Below are 17,086 nucleotides of genomic sequence, written 5' to 3'. Positions count from 1 at the left end.
ATTCTGCCGATCGGCTGTCGCCGCCTGGTGAATCCTCCACTGGCACTGGCACCCGCAAACGTGATTGAACAGCTCTTGCTGAACGCTGGGTCTCCTTCCTGATTCGGGGGTTCAGACGAGGGGGGAACGAGAGCGGGTCATCGGCGTCCCGGTGCCGACGTTTGGAAAGGCCTGGAATCAAGATAGGCAGCGATAACAATTTTCTCAAGGAGGATACGGAAGTCTTTCCGGTTCGATTCGAATTCCACAATTGCATCGACGGCCCCAGCATCCCGTCCCGTGACGCCGCATCGACCGTCGCTGTTAGCTGCGCAGACCGAAGCTCAGACAGTTAGACATTTGATCAGTCGTCAAGGTCAACATGTTACATCATCTTATATAAGCTTTTGGCTACAGACTAAAGGGCGCCTTTGCCGCCTGTCTTGGATTCGAGTCAAGAGACGCCCTCTTTCCGGTGGCTGCGTGCATCGGCTAACGTCGGTGATCACGCAATTGATTGGGTGGATGTCGCCCAATCAGTTCTTTCCAGTCCGGATACGCTGCCTGCCGACCAACCACCACTCTCCGAATCTGCCTTCCTGCACCGCAGCTCAAGTACAAAGTATATCAGACATGTCCGCCTTTGATTTTCTATAGTGTCTCTCTCGTATGGCGGTGTGTTGTCTCACAGCTTGTCTTGGGATAGGCATGTTTGGATTCATGCCTCAAGTGCTTCGCTGGCGCTGAAAGCAGAGGATCACCCCTGTCCAGTCGGCTCGTGATGATTATTCAGCATTGTCGCACTTGCCCCGACGTTCGGCCCCGGCTTCGGCCAAGTCGGCCTAACGCCGCCGGGAAAAGAGGCCCCCCACCGGCAAAGACTGGACGTCATGGCAATTGCGGGGAGGGCGACCTTTTGACCTTGCGCTCCAGCAATTTTATCGACTTTTTTTCGTTCCATCTTTTTCAGTTTTGAGGCGGCCTTGGAGGAGCACCACCACGGTACCGCCACCACCACTACCAACACCACCGGGCACCCTCATCTTTTTTCGGCTGCACCACCGGCTACAGCGAGAACCCCTGCCCTTTTTCGTGCCCGTGCAAGCCGTTGCATCTTTCACACCTTCACCGACTCCAGCTCCCAAGCCTCTGCCGACAACGGACGTCCTTTGCCTGCGGTCTTTCAAGCATTACGCCGGCCTTGTCCCCTACCGTCAACCACGTTCCCTGCCACTACCCAGTACCCGCCCGATCGCCCGCCCGCTGCCGCCGTATCGCCTGGACCGGGCCAACGTCCTTTCGCTTCAGCAACAGGGAGATGCGATGTAGCCCGCTCGCAGCGAGTAGGCGGGCGAGCGCATTACTCCTTGGACAAGTCTCAAGCCGAGAATGAGAGAGACACGGGGCACCGCTCAAGCCGAACCAGCGTCCCCTAGGTAATAGCACTTGATCGTTTCCGAGACACTCGACGTCCGCGGTCATCCCATCTTGTTCTATCACCGCAATACAACAGGCACTTCGTTGGCCACCTTTTTTTTTGGCTCGCGTCTCGCGCTCGCTCGTCTTCGCTTGCCGTCGTCACCGTCACGCACTTATCCCTCATGGCAAAGCTGATGCGCAAGCAGCCTGCGCTAGGTTATCGCAAGTTGTTCTCCCCAAACCTCTAGCGCTGATATGCCTTGCCAAGCCCAGTCCTACGGCAAGCGGGAATTCCCATCTTTCAAGTCTCCATCTAATCCCCGGGAGGCATGGCCATCTAAGGCCCCGATCCCCAATTCGCGGTGGTTAGCCCCGTGGCCCCTTCAAAAGTGAAGCCCCGTCGGCCAGTAATCGACTAGAAATCTTCCGTCAGCAGAGAGAGCGGGGATCGGCGCAGGATCATGGATGGGGGGGAGGAAAAACCGAGTCTGGTCCCCGTCGACGCCGGCTCATTGCACCCTTCACGGGGATTCTACTAAGGAACTGCAAGAACTGGGGGGGGGGGGGGGGGGGGGTGACTGCGGTTCCATGAATTTGCATACCCAGTTACCCACGCTATTCCCTGTCCAGCGCAGTGCAGCCGCAAGCCTGCAGCTGGAAAGTGGATCAATGCCGTTGGTTTTTTGTTTGCGCTTGACGAACCGTCTTTTTTCTTCGCCTTCCGCTGCCACTGCTCTTGTGACTCTTTTTTTTTTTCTCCTTCCCCAATTCTCCAATAAACTTTCCTTTTGGTTTAAAGAAGGCAGTGGTCGCCTCCGGGTTCATACTCCTTGCCTTTGTCTTTGCCCTTTGACATCTTGTTGCCAAGTCGCACAGCAGAGCGCATCATACTACCCCGCTGCTTTTCCCACCTAGACTGTTGCTTGCTTCACGTCCTAGTCCCGATTCATTTGCTTTAGACCTCTTGAAGTCGACGTCGAAGAACTTCGACCTCGCAAATCCCGAACCGTAGAATTCGGATATTCTCAGCGCGACTTGTTTTCTCCCTCGAGTGCCAAAATGACGAAACCGACAAAGCCAAAGTTGCCCGCGAAGCAGCTGGCCATTCTGGGTAAGGCAACCTCACATTTCAGAACTTGTCAAGCGCTTGCTTTTTCTTGAACTGCGCTTTCAACAAATCCGATAGTACGAATCGTGCTTGTCTTGGAATCGCCTTGCTGGACTACGAGAGTATGGACGGAGGGAAATTTGCCTGTTCTCGCCATATTGCCGCCATCTTGTCTTTAGACACACGTACTCCAAACCAACCTCGAAATGCGACTTTAGCATGGTCTTGATCTTCCAAGCTGCCTGATCAATGTGAACCGATGAGGCCGACAACGTCATCTAGCCCAAGGCGGTCCAGCATGTACAAAGGTGGACTGTAGGACGCAGATTTGACATCAACTCGGCTCAGGGTGCCCTCTGATACATTAGAGAGGCACCCGTCGTTCCTTCCAGATTCCGGTGCTAATTCGATTACAGCCGTTGCGCGATTCGCGGAGCCTCTCGCCCTCACTTCCGTCTTCCCATACCTCCCCGAGATGATTCGCAGTTTCGGCGTTGAACAGAACGATGTCGCAAAATGGGCCGGTATCACGTCCGCCGTGTTCTCCCTCTCTCAGAGTGTAACAGCAGTGCCATGGGGTAGAGCTTCCGATAGATTTGGAAGAAAGCCAACCATCATCGTCGGTCTCCTATCGACAATGTTCTTTTTCTGTGTCTGGGGTGTGTCAACAAGTCTGCCCATGGCAATCACTGTGCGAGCCATCCTCGGAAGTGGAAACGGAAATGGTATGCTTCCTAATCTGTATGTCCACGTTTGGTGCTGACAATCTTGTAGTTGGCATTATTCGCACCATGGTCGCAGAGATGGTGCCAGAAAAGGAACTGCAACCCCGCGCGTTTTCGATTATGCCTCTCATCTGGTCCGTTGGCTCAATTTTCGGCCCGGCATTTGGCGGCTTCTTCGCCAGGCCTGCCGACCGCTTCCCCGCCGTCTTCGGCAACAGCTGGTTCTTCAAGGCGTATCCATTTGCCCTGCCGAACTTCATCGCTGCGGTCTTCTTCTTTATCTCTGTCACGACCGCCACTCTTTTCCTTAAGGAGACGCTGGAAAGCAAGCGCCACAAGCCCGACTGGGGTCTCCTGATGGGCGAGCGCATCACCCGCTCATTACGCCGCTCTCGTTCTCACCACCACCACCATGCTAGAGCCAGACGCACCTCGTTTGTTGACGGCGAGGCTACCGCACCTCTGGTGCCTCACAAGACTCCCCCAGCCCACCCGGTCGAGGACAACAAGGCCTTGGAGGCACCCAGCATGAAGGAGGTCTTCACTTCCCAGACGAGTATAAACTTGCTTTGCTATACCTTCCTCGCTCTCCACTCTGTGGCATTTGACCAGGTTCTCCCAGTGTTCCTGAACTACCCTAAGCAGGAGCACACCCCGGAAAACACGAACCTGCCCTTCCAATTTTCTGGTGGCTTTGGCCTCGATTCTGGCCGTATCGGTACCATTTTCACCATCTATGGTATCACTTGCGGCGTGATCCAGTTCTTCGTCTTCCCGCCTCTGTGCAACTACTTTGGTGTCCTGCGCAGTTTCCGCGCATGCGGTGCGTATATCATATTTTCCTATGGATATTGGGTTGAAAAGCTGACAAATTGAAAAGCCGTGACTTTCCCCGTCGTTTACATTGTGGCCCCCTACGTAGTCCTCTTTGAAAGCACTGCTGGACGCTACACCGCTCTCTTGATCGTCATGTTCGTCAAAGCCTGTGCCGTCATCATTGGCTTTCCCTGCATGACCATTCTTCTGACCAACTCGGCCTCTTCGCTCCGTATCCTGGGTACTCTCAACGGCTTCGCCACCATGTTCAGCGGGTTCGGCCGTGCTTTCGGTCCCGCCGTCGCCGGAGCTGCCTTCAGCTGGGGTGTCGCCAGAGGCTATATGATCACCGCGTACTGGTTCCTGGCGCTCACTGCCATCATTGGCGCCATCCCCATCTACATGCTGGTCGATTACGATGCTCTGACCCAGACCCCCGACACTAGCGACGACGAGGACGAGAGCGTCAGCGACGAGGGCTACGCCAGCGACGGCAGTGTCGTTGCTTCTGGCAGCGGACAGGCTGCTTCGCATGAGACGGCACCATTGTTAGGTGCGAAGAATGGGGCACCGGGATACGACTCCGTCAGTCCCACGCGGTCTTGAGGTGACTATCTGACCCCCTTGGTGACCGACATGCTGCTTTCGTGCTTTTCGCAAGCGCGCATTTGACGTTTCAGTCGAGAATGATACAAGAACGAAACGCTTTATACGAGATTTACGGCCAGCTCTTCCGAGAGATTAAGTTTGTCGCCGGCATTGGTTTGTGGATTTCCTACCTTTGTTGCATATCTAGGTCCATCATTGCCTGGCGTCTGGCATTGCAGGTTCAGCAACGGCTTGTTTTGTTGTCAATGAGGGCATTGATTTTGAGCATGTTCTGGGTGGTTATTAAAAGCATCATTATTGTTTCGTTTCGTTGTCGGCATTTGGACACATCTACATGGGCATTACTCTTTGCGAGAAGACATTTCGACCCATTTATAGGAGCTTAATATCACATTTGTGTCATGAACAAAACAAAATGAAATTAAGTCGATGATAGCGAACTCAAACTCTTAGCCTGTTGCTCTCGTAAACGCGCAAATAAACAAGCTATCCATCCATGGCATTATATAGGACCGTGAGCCAACATACGAGAATCGAGCCGCTCGGCTATCGACTACAACGGACGCTGCTTATTGCCTACTTATAAGGGGAGCCAGGGGATTGAATGAGGACCGTCAAGGTCGGGTGGGTGATGTGGCAGTGGAATACACCACGAACAACATCATGAAGTGTCAAGAACTATCTAATGGTGCAATTTTGGTGTTTGGAGATCGTGAGTGAGTAGCAAGCCTATGCTTAGGTGCTGGAGGCTGATGGGTAACACAAGTCGGAGTCGGACATGTTCCACATCAAGAAGAGTGTCACACAAAGTGCTTGCGAAGTGAACAGTTATGATCATTGAAACCAGTTTTGAATTTTCATGTCTCATTTCAGAGAGATTTTTTGGTATTCAGTTCGCTGCATCATCCATCTATCTCATGGGCGCTTCAGGCCCGGACCACCACCCCTTTTTTCTCCAAAAAAAAAAGACCCCGAAAACTCCGCTTAGACTGAAGCACACTGCCGACCTACCCAAAGCCCCCCCGTCTTTTGCTTCGCCCTTCCCTCGAGGTGGGTTTATATACCCTCAGAGGGTGGTTGGGGTTGAAGCTAATTTTTCTTTTCTGTATCCTCCCATATCCGTTTTTGCCCACGTGCCTTTTGTGTGATTTTCATCAACCCCTGTTTTTTGGCCCACCCAAAGAGAAAATATTCCCAATTGACATCTTTGTTATCCGTTCATCATGTCCGTGGTAGCCTTACGGCTACTAGCTAGCTAGTTGGCTATTTGCCGTTTTTCAGGCAAAGAGCTTCTTCTCGTAGGACTCCATGTTGACGTTACCCTCCATCTGGGCACTGGCGGTACGGAGCTCGAAGCGCATGGTGCCGTTGTCGACGGACTCGCGCAGCTCCTTGAGGGACTGGATACCGCAGTCCTGCATGGAGTGCTTGAGGCCGGCGGAGAGGTAGGGGATGAAGCGGCTGATGGGGCCGCGGTGGGCGACGGAGCCGGTGACGCCCTGGGCGACGAGGACGCTGTCGCCTTCGGAGAAGTAGCGGGCGGTGCCGGCGTTGCTCTTCTGGCTGTCCTTGCCGCCGTTGCCGGCCTTCTTGTCCTGCATGGCGTCGATGGAGCCCATGCCGCGGTAGGCCTTAACGAGCTTACCCTCACGGGAGACGAAGGAGGTACCGGGGGACTCGGTGGTGCCGGCGAGGAGACCGCCCATCATGACGGTGGAGGCGCCGAGGGAGAGACCCTTGACGACGTGGCCGACGTTTTGGACACCGCCGTCGGCGATGCAGGGGACGCCGAAGCGGGCGGAGAAGCTGCTGACGGAGTGGACGGCGGCCGCCTGGGGGCGGCCGACGGCCATGACCTCCTGGGTGATGCAGGCGGAGCCGGAGCCCATGCCGATGCGGAGGCCGTCGACGCCGGCCTCGATGAGGGAGGCGGCCTGTTCGCGGGTGACGACGTTTCCGCCGACGACGTCGAGGCCTGGGAACTCCTTCTTGATCCACTGGACCATCTCGACCTGGTACATGGAGTTACCCTGGGAGGAGTCGAGGATGACGACGTCGAGGCCGGCGTCGACGAGGAGCTTGAGGCGGTGCTTGTCCTCGGGGCGGGTGCCGATGGCGGCGCCGCAGAGGAGCTGCTTGCTGTCGGGCAGCTTGGAGGCCAGGGGGAAGTGCTGGTTCTTGTTGAGGTCGGAGCGGGAGATCATGGAGACGAGGTTGCCGTCCTTGTCGACGATGGGGAGCTTGCCCTTCTTGGACTTTGCGAGGATCTTGTTGGCCTCGGGCAGGGTGGTGCCGTCGGTGGCGGTGATGAGGTCGGTGACCATGACCTTGGAGATGGAGAGGGAGGCGTCGTCCTCGAACTGGATGTCGCGGTTCGTGACGATTCCCAGCAGCTTGGAACCGAGCTTGCCGGATTCTGCAGACGATGGTTAGCCATGTCTTGTTTTGTAACGGGCCGTAGGGCCTGCTGCAGTCGAAACAATTGTGGTAAAATTTATGCTTTGATCATAGTATAAGGTCTCCTCAGAACGACATGGTCGTCGAATTGGTGGAACGAAAGTTATAATTGAAAAAGGTTTGTAATCATGTAAAGCGAGGGGGGAGAAAAGTCAAGTCCGTGGGAGAACAGGCTTTGAGAGGGAAAAAAGGGGGTTGACAAACCTGTGACGGGGAATCCTCCGAAACCCCACTTCTCCTTCAAGGCCTTTGCCTCGCCGACGGTGGTGTCGCGGCTGATGACGACGGGGTCGATGATGAAGCCGTTCTCGTAACGCTTGACCTTGCGGACCATGTCGGCCTGCTCCTCGGGGGAGCAGTTGTGGTGGATGACACCGAGACCACCCTGGAGAGCGATGGCGATGGCCATCTCGTGCTCGGTGACTGTGTCCATGGGGGAGGACACGAAGGGGGTCTTGAGGGTGATTCTCTTGGTGACGGGGGAGTCCAGGACGACGGCAGAGGCGGGGAAGCCAATGTAGCCGGGGAGGAGCAGGAAGTCGTTGTAGGTCAGACCACCGTGCTTCTTGGTGTCCATGAGCTCGTGAATATCGAGGCCATCGCGGCTCTCGTACTCCTTCAAGACCTGGAGGGCGGTCTTGGAGTCGAGCACCTTGGCGCCGTTGATACCGTTGGTGGAAGGCATCTTTGTGTGAAAAGGTGAAGTTTTCTCGTTTTCTTGCCGAGTGAACAGAAGAAAGATGAAAACGGAGTCGAAGAACTTGCTAGTAATTCGAAAAGAAGACCACACAAAAAAGCTTGGTCGATTCGAAAACTAAGGTTGATTATGTCTCTTCTTCCCGTAAGAAAGAAGGGAAAAAAATTCTTGAGACGGCACCCCGCAGGAAATTTTTTAAGGTGAACGGTGCGCGACCGGCGGAAGGAGGGGCAGGAGGGGCAGGCGGTGAGTGGCTACAGTGCGGCGCAACTCCTTTGGGTGTACCTTTACTGTGTTCAGCAATTTCGTACCTTAGGAAGCATAAATTTCCCAGTTCTTTCAATCTGTCCGCACGAGATATGTTATTCGGTCAATGAAGGAAATCAAATCATGTTTGCTGTTCGGTTCGCTTGAGCTTTGTATGGCTCACTGTCATTTTCTCTTCATAAGGAAGGGGTTTCGAGATTCCAGACGCCCAGAACGAGTCTGGAATAGTGCCGCCAAGTCAGATAGCAGCCGGTAGATCTAGCATTGGCTTATGTAAGAAACATCGGGTTCTCGACTCTCGAGATATGACGCAACCCCGACGGGCACCTTGGTGGCCCCAAAAAAAGGTCAGCATTGGAGTCAAGAAAATCAAACTACAATTCAGAGCACTATAGTCTAATGCTTTTTCTGTCAATTGTTGACGCAGGACCTCTTGCGAGAGTGCAAATGAAAATTTTCAGTCCAGACGGAAACCAAGGTGCCCTGTCGAGAAGAGTCCTGCAGAGTTTGCTTGTGTTCGTGGACTTTGGTTGGCCAGAGCAACCGACACAGGACAATCCTTGCTTGCCTTGCGTGAGCTGGACAGAGACCCCCAGGGCCAGCAGAAGTGATTGCATCCTTCCGTTCGGGAGCGAAAGGCGGTGGGATGCCGAGGAGGTCATGATGGCATGGGAGCGAGAACCAAGTAGTACTGAATGTTTACCTTACTGTCACTCCCTAAGTGCTTTATCTTGGGAACGTCTCTCACCCGTCAAATAAGAGTATGCATCCATTATGAGTTGCAACATATATCACTTGTTACTAAAGAAAGCTAACGTGCACTACCAAAACTCTAGAAGCGTCGTTCATCCATCATGAGTCAACACGAGAGCCATGGTGGGCTCTGATTGGCTGTTTCATGATCCATAACACAAGAAGGAACAAAGAAAAGAAACGAGACCAAACAGCGGTCCTCATACCAATAGCCAAAAAGGCGAACACACAAAGCAAAAACATTTCACACCCTACGTACTAGGTATCGGTCAAACTTTGATTGTTCAAATGACTGCAGCGTTCGTATTGGCGGATCCATCGACTGCTGCACGAAGGCGTTTTATAAACAGTGACATGCATCAAGCTAGAGAATGGGGGTGCCATAGATAAAAGACCGAGTCTTCGAGGGGGGGAGGTATCCATCACAGCGTGTCCGTACCGTGATCCTTGGATCGTTGTTAACGTCGTTCTCACAGAGATACTCCCACCTAGTTTCTATCCCACAACTTTGACTTCGTTAATGATGTCTGCAATATGGGTTCATCCAGAGGGTTGGGTAATGTTTACTGGGTGACAGACAATCAGGTTAGATTAGTCGACGTGTCAAAGGCTGTGAATGGGGAATCCATAGACGATAGCATCTGTCAAAGTAAGTAGGTCAGATGAGCGGCGACGGTTTGGCCCGCAGTCAGTGACGGGTTTTCCAAGGGAACTGCCTGAACATGTTATCCAGATCGACCTTGCAGCTTTGGGCCTCACCGGACCATTATGTTGTTGACCTGAAGCCTTTTGGGATAAGTTGGGAGAACTTGAGAAGCGCCTGGCCCAGAGAAAAGCAGATGACAATCCAATTGACAGAGAGCGGAGGCGGGGCGGAGGGCCGTGCAACGGAAGATTGCTGCATCGGTCCCCACTTTAAAAAGCCGGGCGGGTGCGACGCAGGGGCCAGCAAGAGCCACAAGCCACCCGAATTTCCATGGCGGCTGGCCTCTCTCCCACTGGTTGCACGGCTTCACGGGTCTCAGTGGCAGACTGGCAGCAGTGAGTGGGTCTCCCTGTAGCACCCTGGTTGCAAGGGGGCTGGTTGCCGCCCTCCAGCTGCCGTAGTAAACAAACAAACTGCCTTATCAGGTCCCGACACCCTCCCACTCTCACATCCTCCCCCTCCATTGCCCGACCTCCAAACGACCCAACATCCCACCCACACCTTGTCGATTGACGAGATTGCGACCGCCCTCTTTGAATGCTTGAGGCTGGACTGGCGTCAAGTGGGCAGCACATCTAATATCTTCTGCCAAAATATTCCTTCCCATCATCATTGCCCTTGTCACCGACGCTGTCGCCTTGATTGCCCGACATCTTCTTTGTTTGCGCAGTGCGCGCTCTCATTTTCCGAGAGTCCGACCTCCATTCTTCTTCACCCGCGCTTCGCCGCGCACCATCGCCGGTCGCTTCGAAGTTCCAGCTTTCTTCCGCCCCTGCTTGATCCCGATAGTTCCGCCAAACATCATAGAAACGGAATCTCGACAGCGCCCGACCAAGAGACGAGACCGCGAGGTCGAAACTTAATCCAACCCGCGCCGCATACCTTGCCTGCCGACGTCCGACAAAGGCGCCCTAATGTTGTCATCCGAATTCCAGAGTCCACAGATTTTCGATTGCAGCCTTCCTCCAGTATTCTAATCTTCGCCCAACATGTCGCACCGCCCGCACCCTCTCAGACAATCCCATACCCTGGATTACCCCGGCAACATCAACCGTCAGTCCTCTACTGCTTCGTCCATCGCGTCTTCAGGGTACTCTCTGTACTCTGAGAATAGCAGAGCGAGTACTCAACTCTCTTCAGTGTCTAGCGGCTACTCATTACCAAGTTCTCATAAGAGGGGCAAGAGTGATGGTTCGCGACTGCATAAAGTTTCATTCGGAGGAGAGAACCTTGAGCGCAAGAGGGAACAAGACAACAACATCTACTCCATGACACGGCAATCTCTACGCCCGCTTCCTCAAGCCCCCGCTTCTTCATCTCCTACCAAGACAACGCCGACGGCCTCGACCCCCTCACCGCCTCGACCAAGTTATCGCCATGAACGCACCCAGAGCGTCGACAGCGGCAAGCTGTCACATGCCCAGTACGACGGCAGCACTTCTCCAACCCCGATATCTCGAACTCTGACAATCCGCCCGAATTCGATGATGCTCGGCCGTTCCGACACAATCAGCCGAGGCAGTGCAGCTTTACCTCATGCATACGAGCCACCTTCCGCAGTGCACTCTGCTTCTCTAGCACGACCAGATCTCGAAAAGCTGGGTAGGTCATCCACGAGCCAGCTACGCACCTTATCAAAGCTTGCTCAATCCGAGTCTGCCGACGAATTTGCCATCACAACCCCAGCACAAGAAGTCATCGGGCTGAGAGGTCGACGGAGATTGCAGAGGGCAGACAAGCCAGACAACAATCGAGCTGGCCAGCGCACTGGTGGATATGGCTGGGAAGGGAGGAATTGGATGGACAAGCAGCGCCAGTTCCTTCAGGCATACGAATACCTTTGCCATATCGGTGAAGCCAAAGAATGGATCGAGGACATCATGCACAAGTCGATCCCTCCTATTGTCGAACTAGAGGAAGCTCTCAGAGATGGCGTCACACTCGCAGAGGTTGTCGAATCTTTGAATCCCGACCGAAGATTCCGCATCTTCCGACATCAAAAATTGCAGTTCCGGCACTCCGACAACATTGCCATTTTCTTCAGATACTTGGACGAGGTTGAACTCCCCGATCTCTTCCGATTCGAACTGATCGATCTCTACGAAAAGAAAAACATCCCCAAGGTCATCCACTGTATCCACGCTCTCAGTTGGCTGCTCTTCAGAAAAGGAATAGTTGACTTCCGCATCGGCAACCTCGTTGGCCAGCTCGAGTTTGAGCACCATGAGCTCGAGGCCATGCAGAAGGGTCTGGATAAGCTTGGGGTCAACATGCCCAGCTTCGGCAATATGGGAGCCGATTTCGGTGTCGAGCCTGCGACCCCTGAGCCTGAAGAGACCGAGGAGGAGAGAATCGACCGCGAGCTGGGCGAGAGTGAAGAGGCCATCGTTGAGCTTCAAGCACAAGTCCGCGGAGCCGTTGTGAGGATGCGCCTGGGAGATACCATGCAGCAACTTTGGGACGTCGAAGGGCCTCTCATCCAACTCCAAGCTCTCATCCGAGGTGATTTCACCCGTCAAGTCATCGGCTACCGGCTTCAGATGAGACGCTTCGCGGTGGACTTGCAGAGCCTAGTTCGCGGGTTCCTCGTTCGAAACAGGATGGCCAACAAGGAGCGCTTTTGGAAAATGCTGGAACCCGATATCTTGGAGCTCCAGAGTCTTGTTAGGGCCAAGAAGGTCCGGGATGAGGTACGAGATAAGAAATCTCAGTTGGCCCGCCACGCCGGACCTGTGCGGAAAATCCAGGCAGCATTCCGGGGTTTCTTGGTCCGAAAGGAGTTCGTTACTCAACAGCAAGAGACGGTTCAGACGTCTGGAGAAGTCCAAAACCTCCAAGCGGCTGTCCGTGGAATGTTGATGAGAGGACAAATTGCGGACGACCTCGAGCTTCTTGACAGACAGACCGACAGCATCGTCAGCCTACAGGCTGCTGCCAGGGCACTGCTGACTAGAGATCAGATTTCGCGAGAGCAAGAGCATCTGCAAGGCTCTGCACCCAAATGGGCTGCTCTTCAAGCCGCGATCCGAGGCCAGACGCTCCGAAATGAGGTTGCAGCAATCAAGATTGAGCTCAGTCACCACATCCCCGAGTTCGAGAGTCTACAGGCAGCAATTCGAGGACGGGAAGTCCGGACCGAAGTCGCGGCGACGGTAGAGGAACTCAGCCAGCATATCACTGAAGTCGAACTCCTCCAAGCAACAGTGCGAGGTAATTCAGCGCGCAGGGAAGTTGCGACGACCAAGGGCGAACTCGCCCAATGCGTCTCTGAAGTCGAAAGCCTTCAGGCCCATGTCAGAGCCGGAGCCGTCCGCCGGGATGTCGCCCAGGTGCTCGATAACCTGAATAGCCACGAGGCAACCTTCGTCAATCTTCAATCGCTCATCCGAGCCATGATGGAGCGACGCCGCGTTGCTGCTGATCAAGATGCGCTCTCCCGCGTCGAGCCCAAGGTCACCAAGCTCCAGGCATGCATACGGGGCTACCAACACCGCCAGCAGCACGCGGGACTACTCGAGGAGCTTGAGTCTCACACTCCCGTCATTGAGAAGCTCCAGGGGCTTGCGCGCGCCATGATGGTGCGAGGAGACGTCTTCAACCTGATTTCAGATCTCGAAGAAGAAGAAGGAACGATCGCCGAGATGCAAGCTGCGGCCAAGGCCTTTGTCGTTCGAGCCAAGTACGAAGAGAAGAAGCGATTCTTCAAGGAGAACATGGAGAAGGTTGTCAAGATCCAGAGTCTGGTCCGCGCCAAGATTCAAGGAGATGCATACAAGAGTCTTACTCATGGCAAGGACCCGCCAGTCAACGCTGTCAAGAACTTTGTCCATCTTCTTAATGACAGTGATTTCGACTTCAACGAGGAGATCGAGTTTGAGAGGTTGCGAAAGACCGTGGTCACGCAAGTTCGCCAGAATGAGATGCTGGAACAGTACATTGACCAGCTGGATATCAAGATTGCGCTCCTCGTCAAGAACAAGATCACTCTGGATGAGGTCGTTCGGCACCAGAGCAACTACGGCGGCCACTCCATCGGACTTCTGGCGAACTCGTCAATCTCTTCCTCCAACCACTTTGACTTGAAGGCATTGAACAAGAGTTCGAGGAAGAAGCTGGAGTCATACCAACAACTGTTCTTCAACCTCCAGACGCAGCCTCAATACCTCGCACGCCTCTTCAAGCGCATCCGCGAGCAGGGCACCCCTGAGAAGGAATGTAAGCGTATTGAGCACCTTATGATGGGGCTGTTTGGGTACGCCCAGAAGCGCCGTGAGGAGTACTACCTCCTCAAGCTTCTCGCCAGAGCCATGCGGGAAGAGGTAGAAAGCAGCAGAAACCTTCAGGACTACCTTCGAGGCAACTACTTCTGGACAAAGCTCCTCGCAAACTACACCCGATCCCCCCGAGACCGGAAGTACCTTAGGGAACTTCTTGGCCCTATCGTGCGCGACAATATTGTGGAGGATCCTGCTCTTGACCTCGAGAGTGACCCTCTGCAGATCTACAGGTCAGCCATCAACAACGAAGAGTTGCGGACTGGCCGTCCCAGCCGCCGTCCTCTGGATGTTCCCCGAGAGATGGCCATCAAGGACCCAGAAACAAGAGACCTCTTCATCGACCATCTCCGCGACCTCCGAGAGATCTGCGACCAATACCTGCTGGCTCTGGAGGACCTCTTGCCAAAGATGCCGTACGGTGTCCGGTTCCTCTGTCGCCAAATGTTCGAGGCCCTTTGTCAACAGTTCAAGAAAGAACCTCAACACCATATCCTGCAGATTGTCACAAACTGGCTTTGGCGCTTCTACATGCAGCCCGCTGTCATTGCTCCTGAGAACGTTGGTGTCATTGAGAAGCAGTTGAGCCCTCTTCAGAAGCGCAATCTCGGAGAGGTTGCCAAGGTACTCGGCCAGGTAGCCTCGGGCAGGCCGTTCGGCGGCGAGAACATCTACCTCCAACCCCTGAACGCTTTCGTGGGCGAGTCGATGGAGCGTTTGGCTCAAATCACCCACGACCTCATCTCTGTACCAGACGCGGAGCGTAATTTCGACATTGATGAGTTCAATGACTTATACTCGAAGAACAAGCCAACTCTGTACATCAAGATGACGGATATCTTTGCGATTCACAACCTCATCGTCGGCGACCTCCCGATGGTATGCCCCAACCGAGACGACGTTCTCCGCGAAATCTTGCAAGAATTGGGTAGTGCCAAGAACAACGAGAATGAGATGCTCTCGGCAGGCTCTTCTGACATTCAACTCTACCTCACGCCAAAGCTGCACGACATCGACGATCCGGATGCGGAGGTTAAGGCTCTCTTCATGGAGACGAAGCGATGCATCCTGTACATTATTCGCGTGCAGACTGGCGCCCATCTCCTCGACATCCTTGTCAAGCCCATCAACCCTGAAGACGAACACAAGTGGCGGTCAGTCCTGCGCGACGACAGAGTCGACGACGCCAACACCAAGGGCGCGTACTCGGACGCCCACATGGTGGATGTGACCCGGATGTCGTACTACGACCTCAAGCGTACAGCGCTTGAGAACATTATGCGATTGGAGCACATGGGCCGAATCTCCAAGCACAACTACTACCAAGATATCCTCAACGCCATCGCCCTCGACATCCGCACCAAGAGCCGAAGACGTGTACAGCGCCAGCGTGAATTGGAAGGTGTTCGATCAACTCTCGCCAACTTGCACGAGAAGGCCAAGTACCTCGAGCAACAGCGCAAGAGCTATGACGACTACATTGAATCCGCAATGGCGACATTGCAAAAGAACAAGGGGTAAGTCTAGACAATTCCTATCGTGAGCTGCATATCACACATCCACATGTCCGATCCCCGGATGTGATCTCCATCCTCCTCCACTTTCCAGTCTTTTTCCCCCACCATTACCCACATTATAAGCACGGTCCAAGTGTGTCGCCATACGCTGACTAAATCTCGTCAATTTTTTTTAACAGAAAGAAACGGTTCCTGCTTCCGTTCACCAAACAGTACAACCATCAGCGCGAACTGGAACGCAGCGGGCGGGTCCCCAAGTTTGGCAGTTACAAATATAGCGCTCGGGCTCTAGCGGAGAAAGGCGTGCTCGTCGGGTGGAGTGGCGTCACCGACTGGGAGAGGGTCAACCTTACCATTTCGTGCGACGAGGTGGGCGTCTTCTCGCTCGAGGGCTCGCGCGGCCACATCCAGATGCCGGGGGCGAGCGCCCTCGTACCCATTGAGGATCTGCTGCAGGCCCAGTTCGAGGCCCACCAGTTTATGAACCTTTTTGAGGGGAGCCTCAAGCTGAATGTCAACTTGTTGCTGCATCTTGTGTACAAGAAGTTTTACCGTACGCAGTAAAACGGGAGTTGTAGCAATACAGTACAAGGCATGAATACAACGAGGGAGAATGGGCGGGGAAAAAAAGGTACATGAGACATGGATTGATGGGATGGAATTGGGCACGAAAGCGTGTCGTCGCTTGGGATGGGGGCGTGCAGGATATCTTTTTTTGCTTTACTCATGTCTTTCTCTCTGAGAATTACATGAGACGGAAATGTTTGAACTTGGGAAAACCGCATATTTTGAGGGGTTTTTTTTTTGACTGAACAAAGCAAGGCGAGGGTTGGGCGGTCTCTTCTTTTATTCGTCATTCATCGTAGTCGTCTTCTTCTTCTTCGTCGTCTCATTATTCTATTCGAGATTCGCATTGCGGGGTAACAAAAATTCAATCAATTGAGGCGGAAGGAGCAGGGGAGGGGTGAAGAGGGGAGGAACAGAAGCATTGGCTTGTAGGAGTATATATGTGAGCAAAGAAAAGACAAACAACCACACCGTTCAAAACGAGTTGGATTCGATGAGTTGGGCTAGCAGACAGAGAGAGTCAATTCCGCCCGTTTGTCTTTGGCGACTGATAACCCCGAGACCAAGGTAGGAAAGGAGGAATCTTGGGAAGTTGGAGACGCGCGGTGGGATAGGAGGTGCGATGCATTATGAAGATTCCCGCCTAGATGTCTAAGCTAGGGTTCTTGTGTAGATACCTTGATTCTTTTTTTCTTGAAATGATATATACCCCGCATTGTTAAACTCCTTGTTAGATTTCATGATGGACCGGAATGGTTATGCCGCGTGTAGACGACCAAGGCGCAGCGCGGTCACGATGTTTCCGAATAAGTGTTGGTGATGATGCGTACTAACAGGGGGGAAAAAACACACACACATACGGATCAAATAAAAAAGTCAAGGTTTCCGTAGCCTCGCGGATGTCATGGAGTCGGGGAAGAGTTTTGGTCCCGTGGCCTCTCGTGTGGATGCCAAGAGTCGACGGCGAAACGCGAGGTGTGTGGTCATGTGAGTGGTTATGATACTCTTTTTCAGGGGCGCAGGCTGAACCACGAGATCTAAGGGGGGAGGAAAATCATATTGGGCTTGTCAACAAGGGAAGCGTGTCCTGTGTGGTGGAGGTGGTCTTGATGATGGTGTATGCTTCTATCAGGTTAGTGGTGTTGCTTGTTGGCAAGGAAGATTGGTTGCGGCTCTCTTTTGCGTGGTGTTG

At 53.7% G+C, this 17,086-nt stretch overlaps 3 protein-coding genes across 3 annotated transcripts; 2 read left to right on the top strand and 1 right to left on the bottom strand.

Moving 5' to 3' along the window:
- Positions 1 to 2,457: 2,457 nt before the first annotated feature.
- BDP81DRAFT_461501 (major facilitator superfamily transporter) lies at positions 2,458 to 4,653 on the top strand (the record flags this gene model as incomplete). The annotated part of the gene is made up of 4 exons (XM_060593782.1): positions 2,458 to 2,509; positions 2,923 to 3,231; positions 3,281 to 4,054; positions 4,112 to 4,653. The coding sequence occupies 4 exons, from the start codon at positions 2,458 to 2,460 to the stop codon at positions 4,651 to 4,653; spliced, it is 1,677 nt and encodes a 558-aa protein (XP_060444775.1).
- Positions 4,654 to 5,487: 834 nt separating this feature from the next.
- On the bottom strand, positions 5,488 to 7,966 carry BDP81DRAFT_375484 (inosine-5'-monophosphate dehydrogenase IMD4). The gene is made up of 2 exons (XM_060586720.1): positions 7,318 to 7,966; positions 5,488 to 7,072 (listed from the first exon to the last, which is right to left on the bottom strand). The coding sequence occupies exons 1-2, from the start codon at positions 7,796 to 7,798 to the stop codon at positions 5,934 to 5,936; spliced, it is 1,620 nt and encodes a 539-aa protein (XP_060444774.1). The 5' UTR covers positions 7,799 to 7,966; the 3' UTR covers positions 5,488 to 5,933.
- A 2,559-nt stretch (positions 7,967 to 10,525) lies between these two features.
- On the top strand, positions 10,526 to 15,891 carry BDP81DRAFT_321238 (GTPase-activator protein for ras-like GTPase; the record flags this gene model as incomplete). Its single annotated transcript, XM_060584595.1, has 2 exons — positions 10,526 to 15,327; positions 15,507 to 15,891. 2 exons carry the CDS (start codon positions 10,526 to 10,528, stop codon positions 15,889 to 15,891), a joined length of 5,187 nt encoding a protein of 1,728 aa, XP_060444773.1.
- Positions 15,892 to 17,086: the final 1,195 nt, after the last annotated feature.

The sequence above is a fragment of the Colletotrichum phormii genome (assembly GCF_030913505.1).
Source record: "Colletotrichum phormii strain CBS 102054 chromosome Unknown BDP81scaffold_11, whole genome shotgun sequence".
Lineage (NCBI taxonomy): Eukaryota > Fungi > Ascomycota > Sordariomycetes > Glomerellales > Glomerellaceae > Colletotrichum > Colletotrichum phormii.
Note: the sequence above shows the minus strand (reverse complement) of the source record. Positions and strands in the feature narration are given on the sequence as shown.

Coding starts and splice junctions, on each gene's coding strand:
- BDP81DRAFT_375484 (XM_060586720.1), bottom strand. CDS start 7,798: ATGCCTTCCACCAACGGTATCAACGGCGCCAAGGTGCTCGACTCCAAG. Junction 7,073..7,317: donor CGGAGGATTCCCCGTCACAG/GTTTGTCAACCC, acceptor CATCGTCTGCAG/AATCCGGCAAGCTCGGTTCC.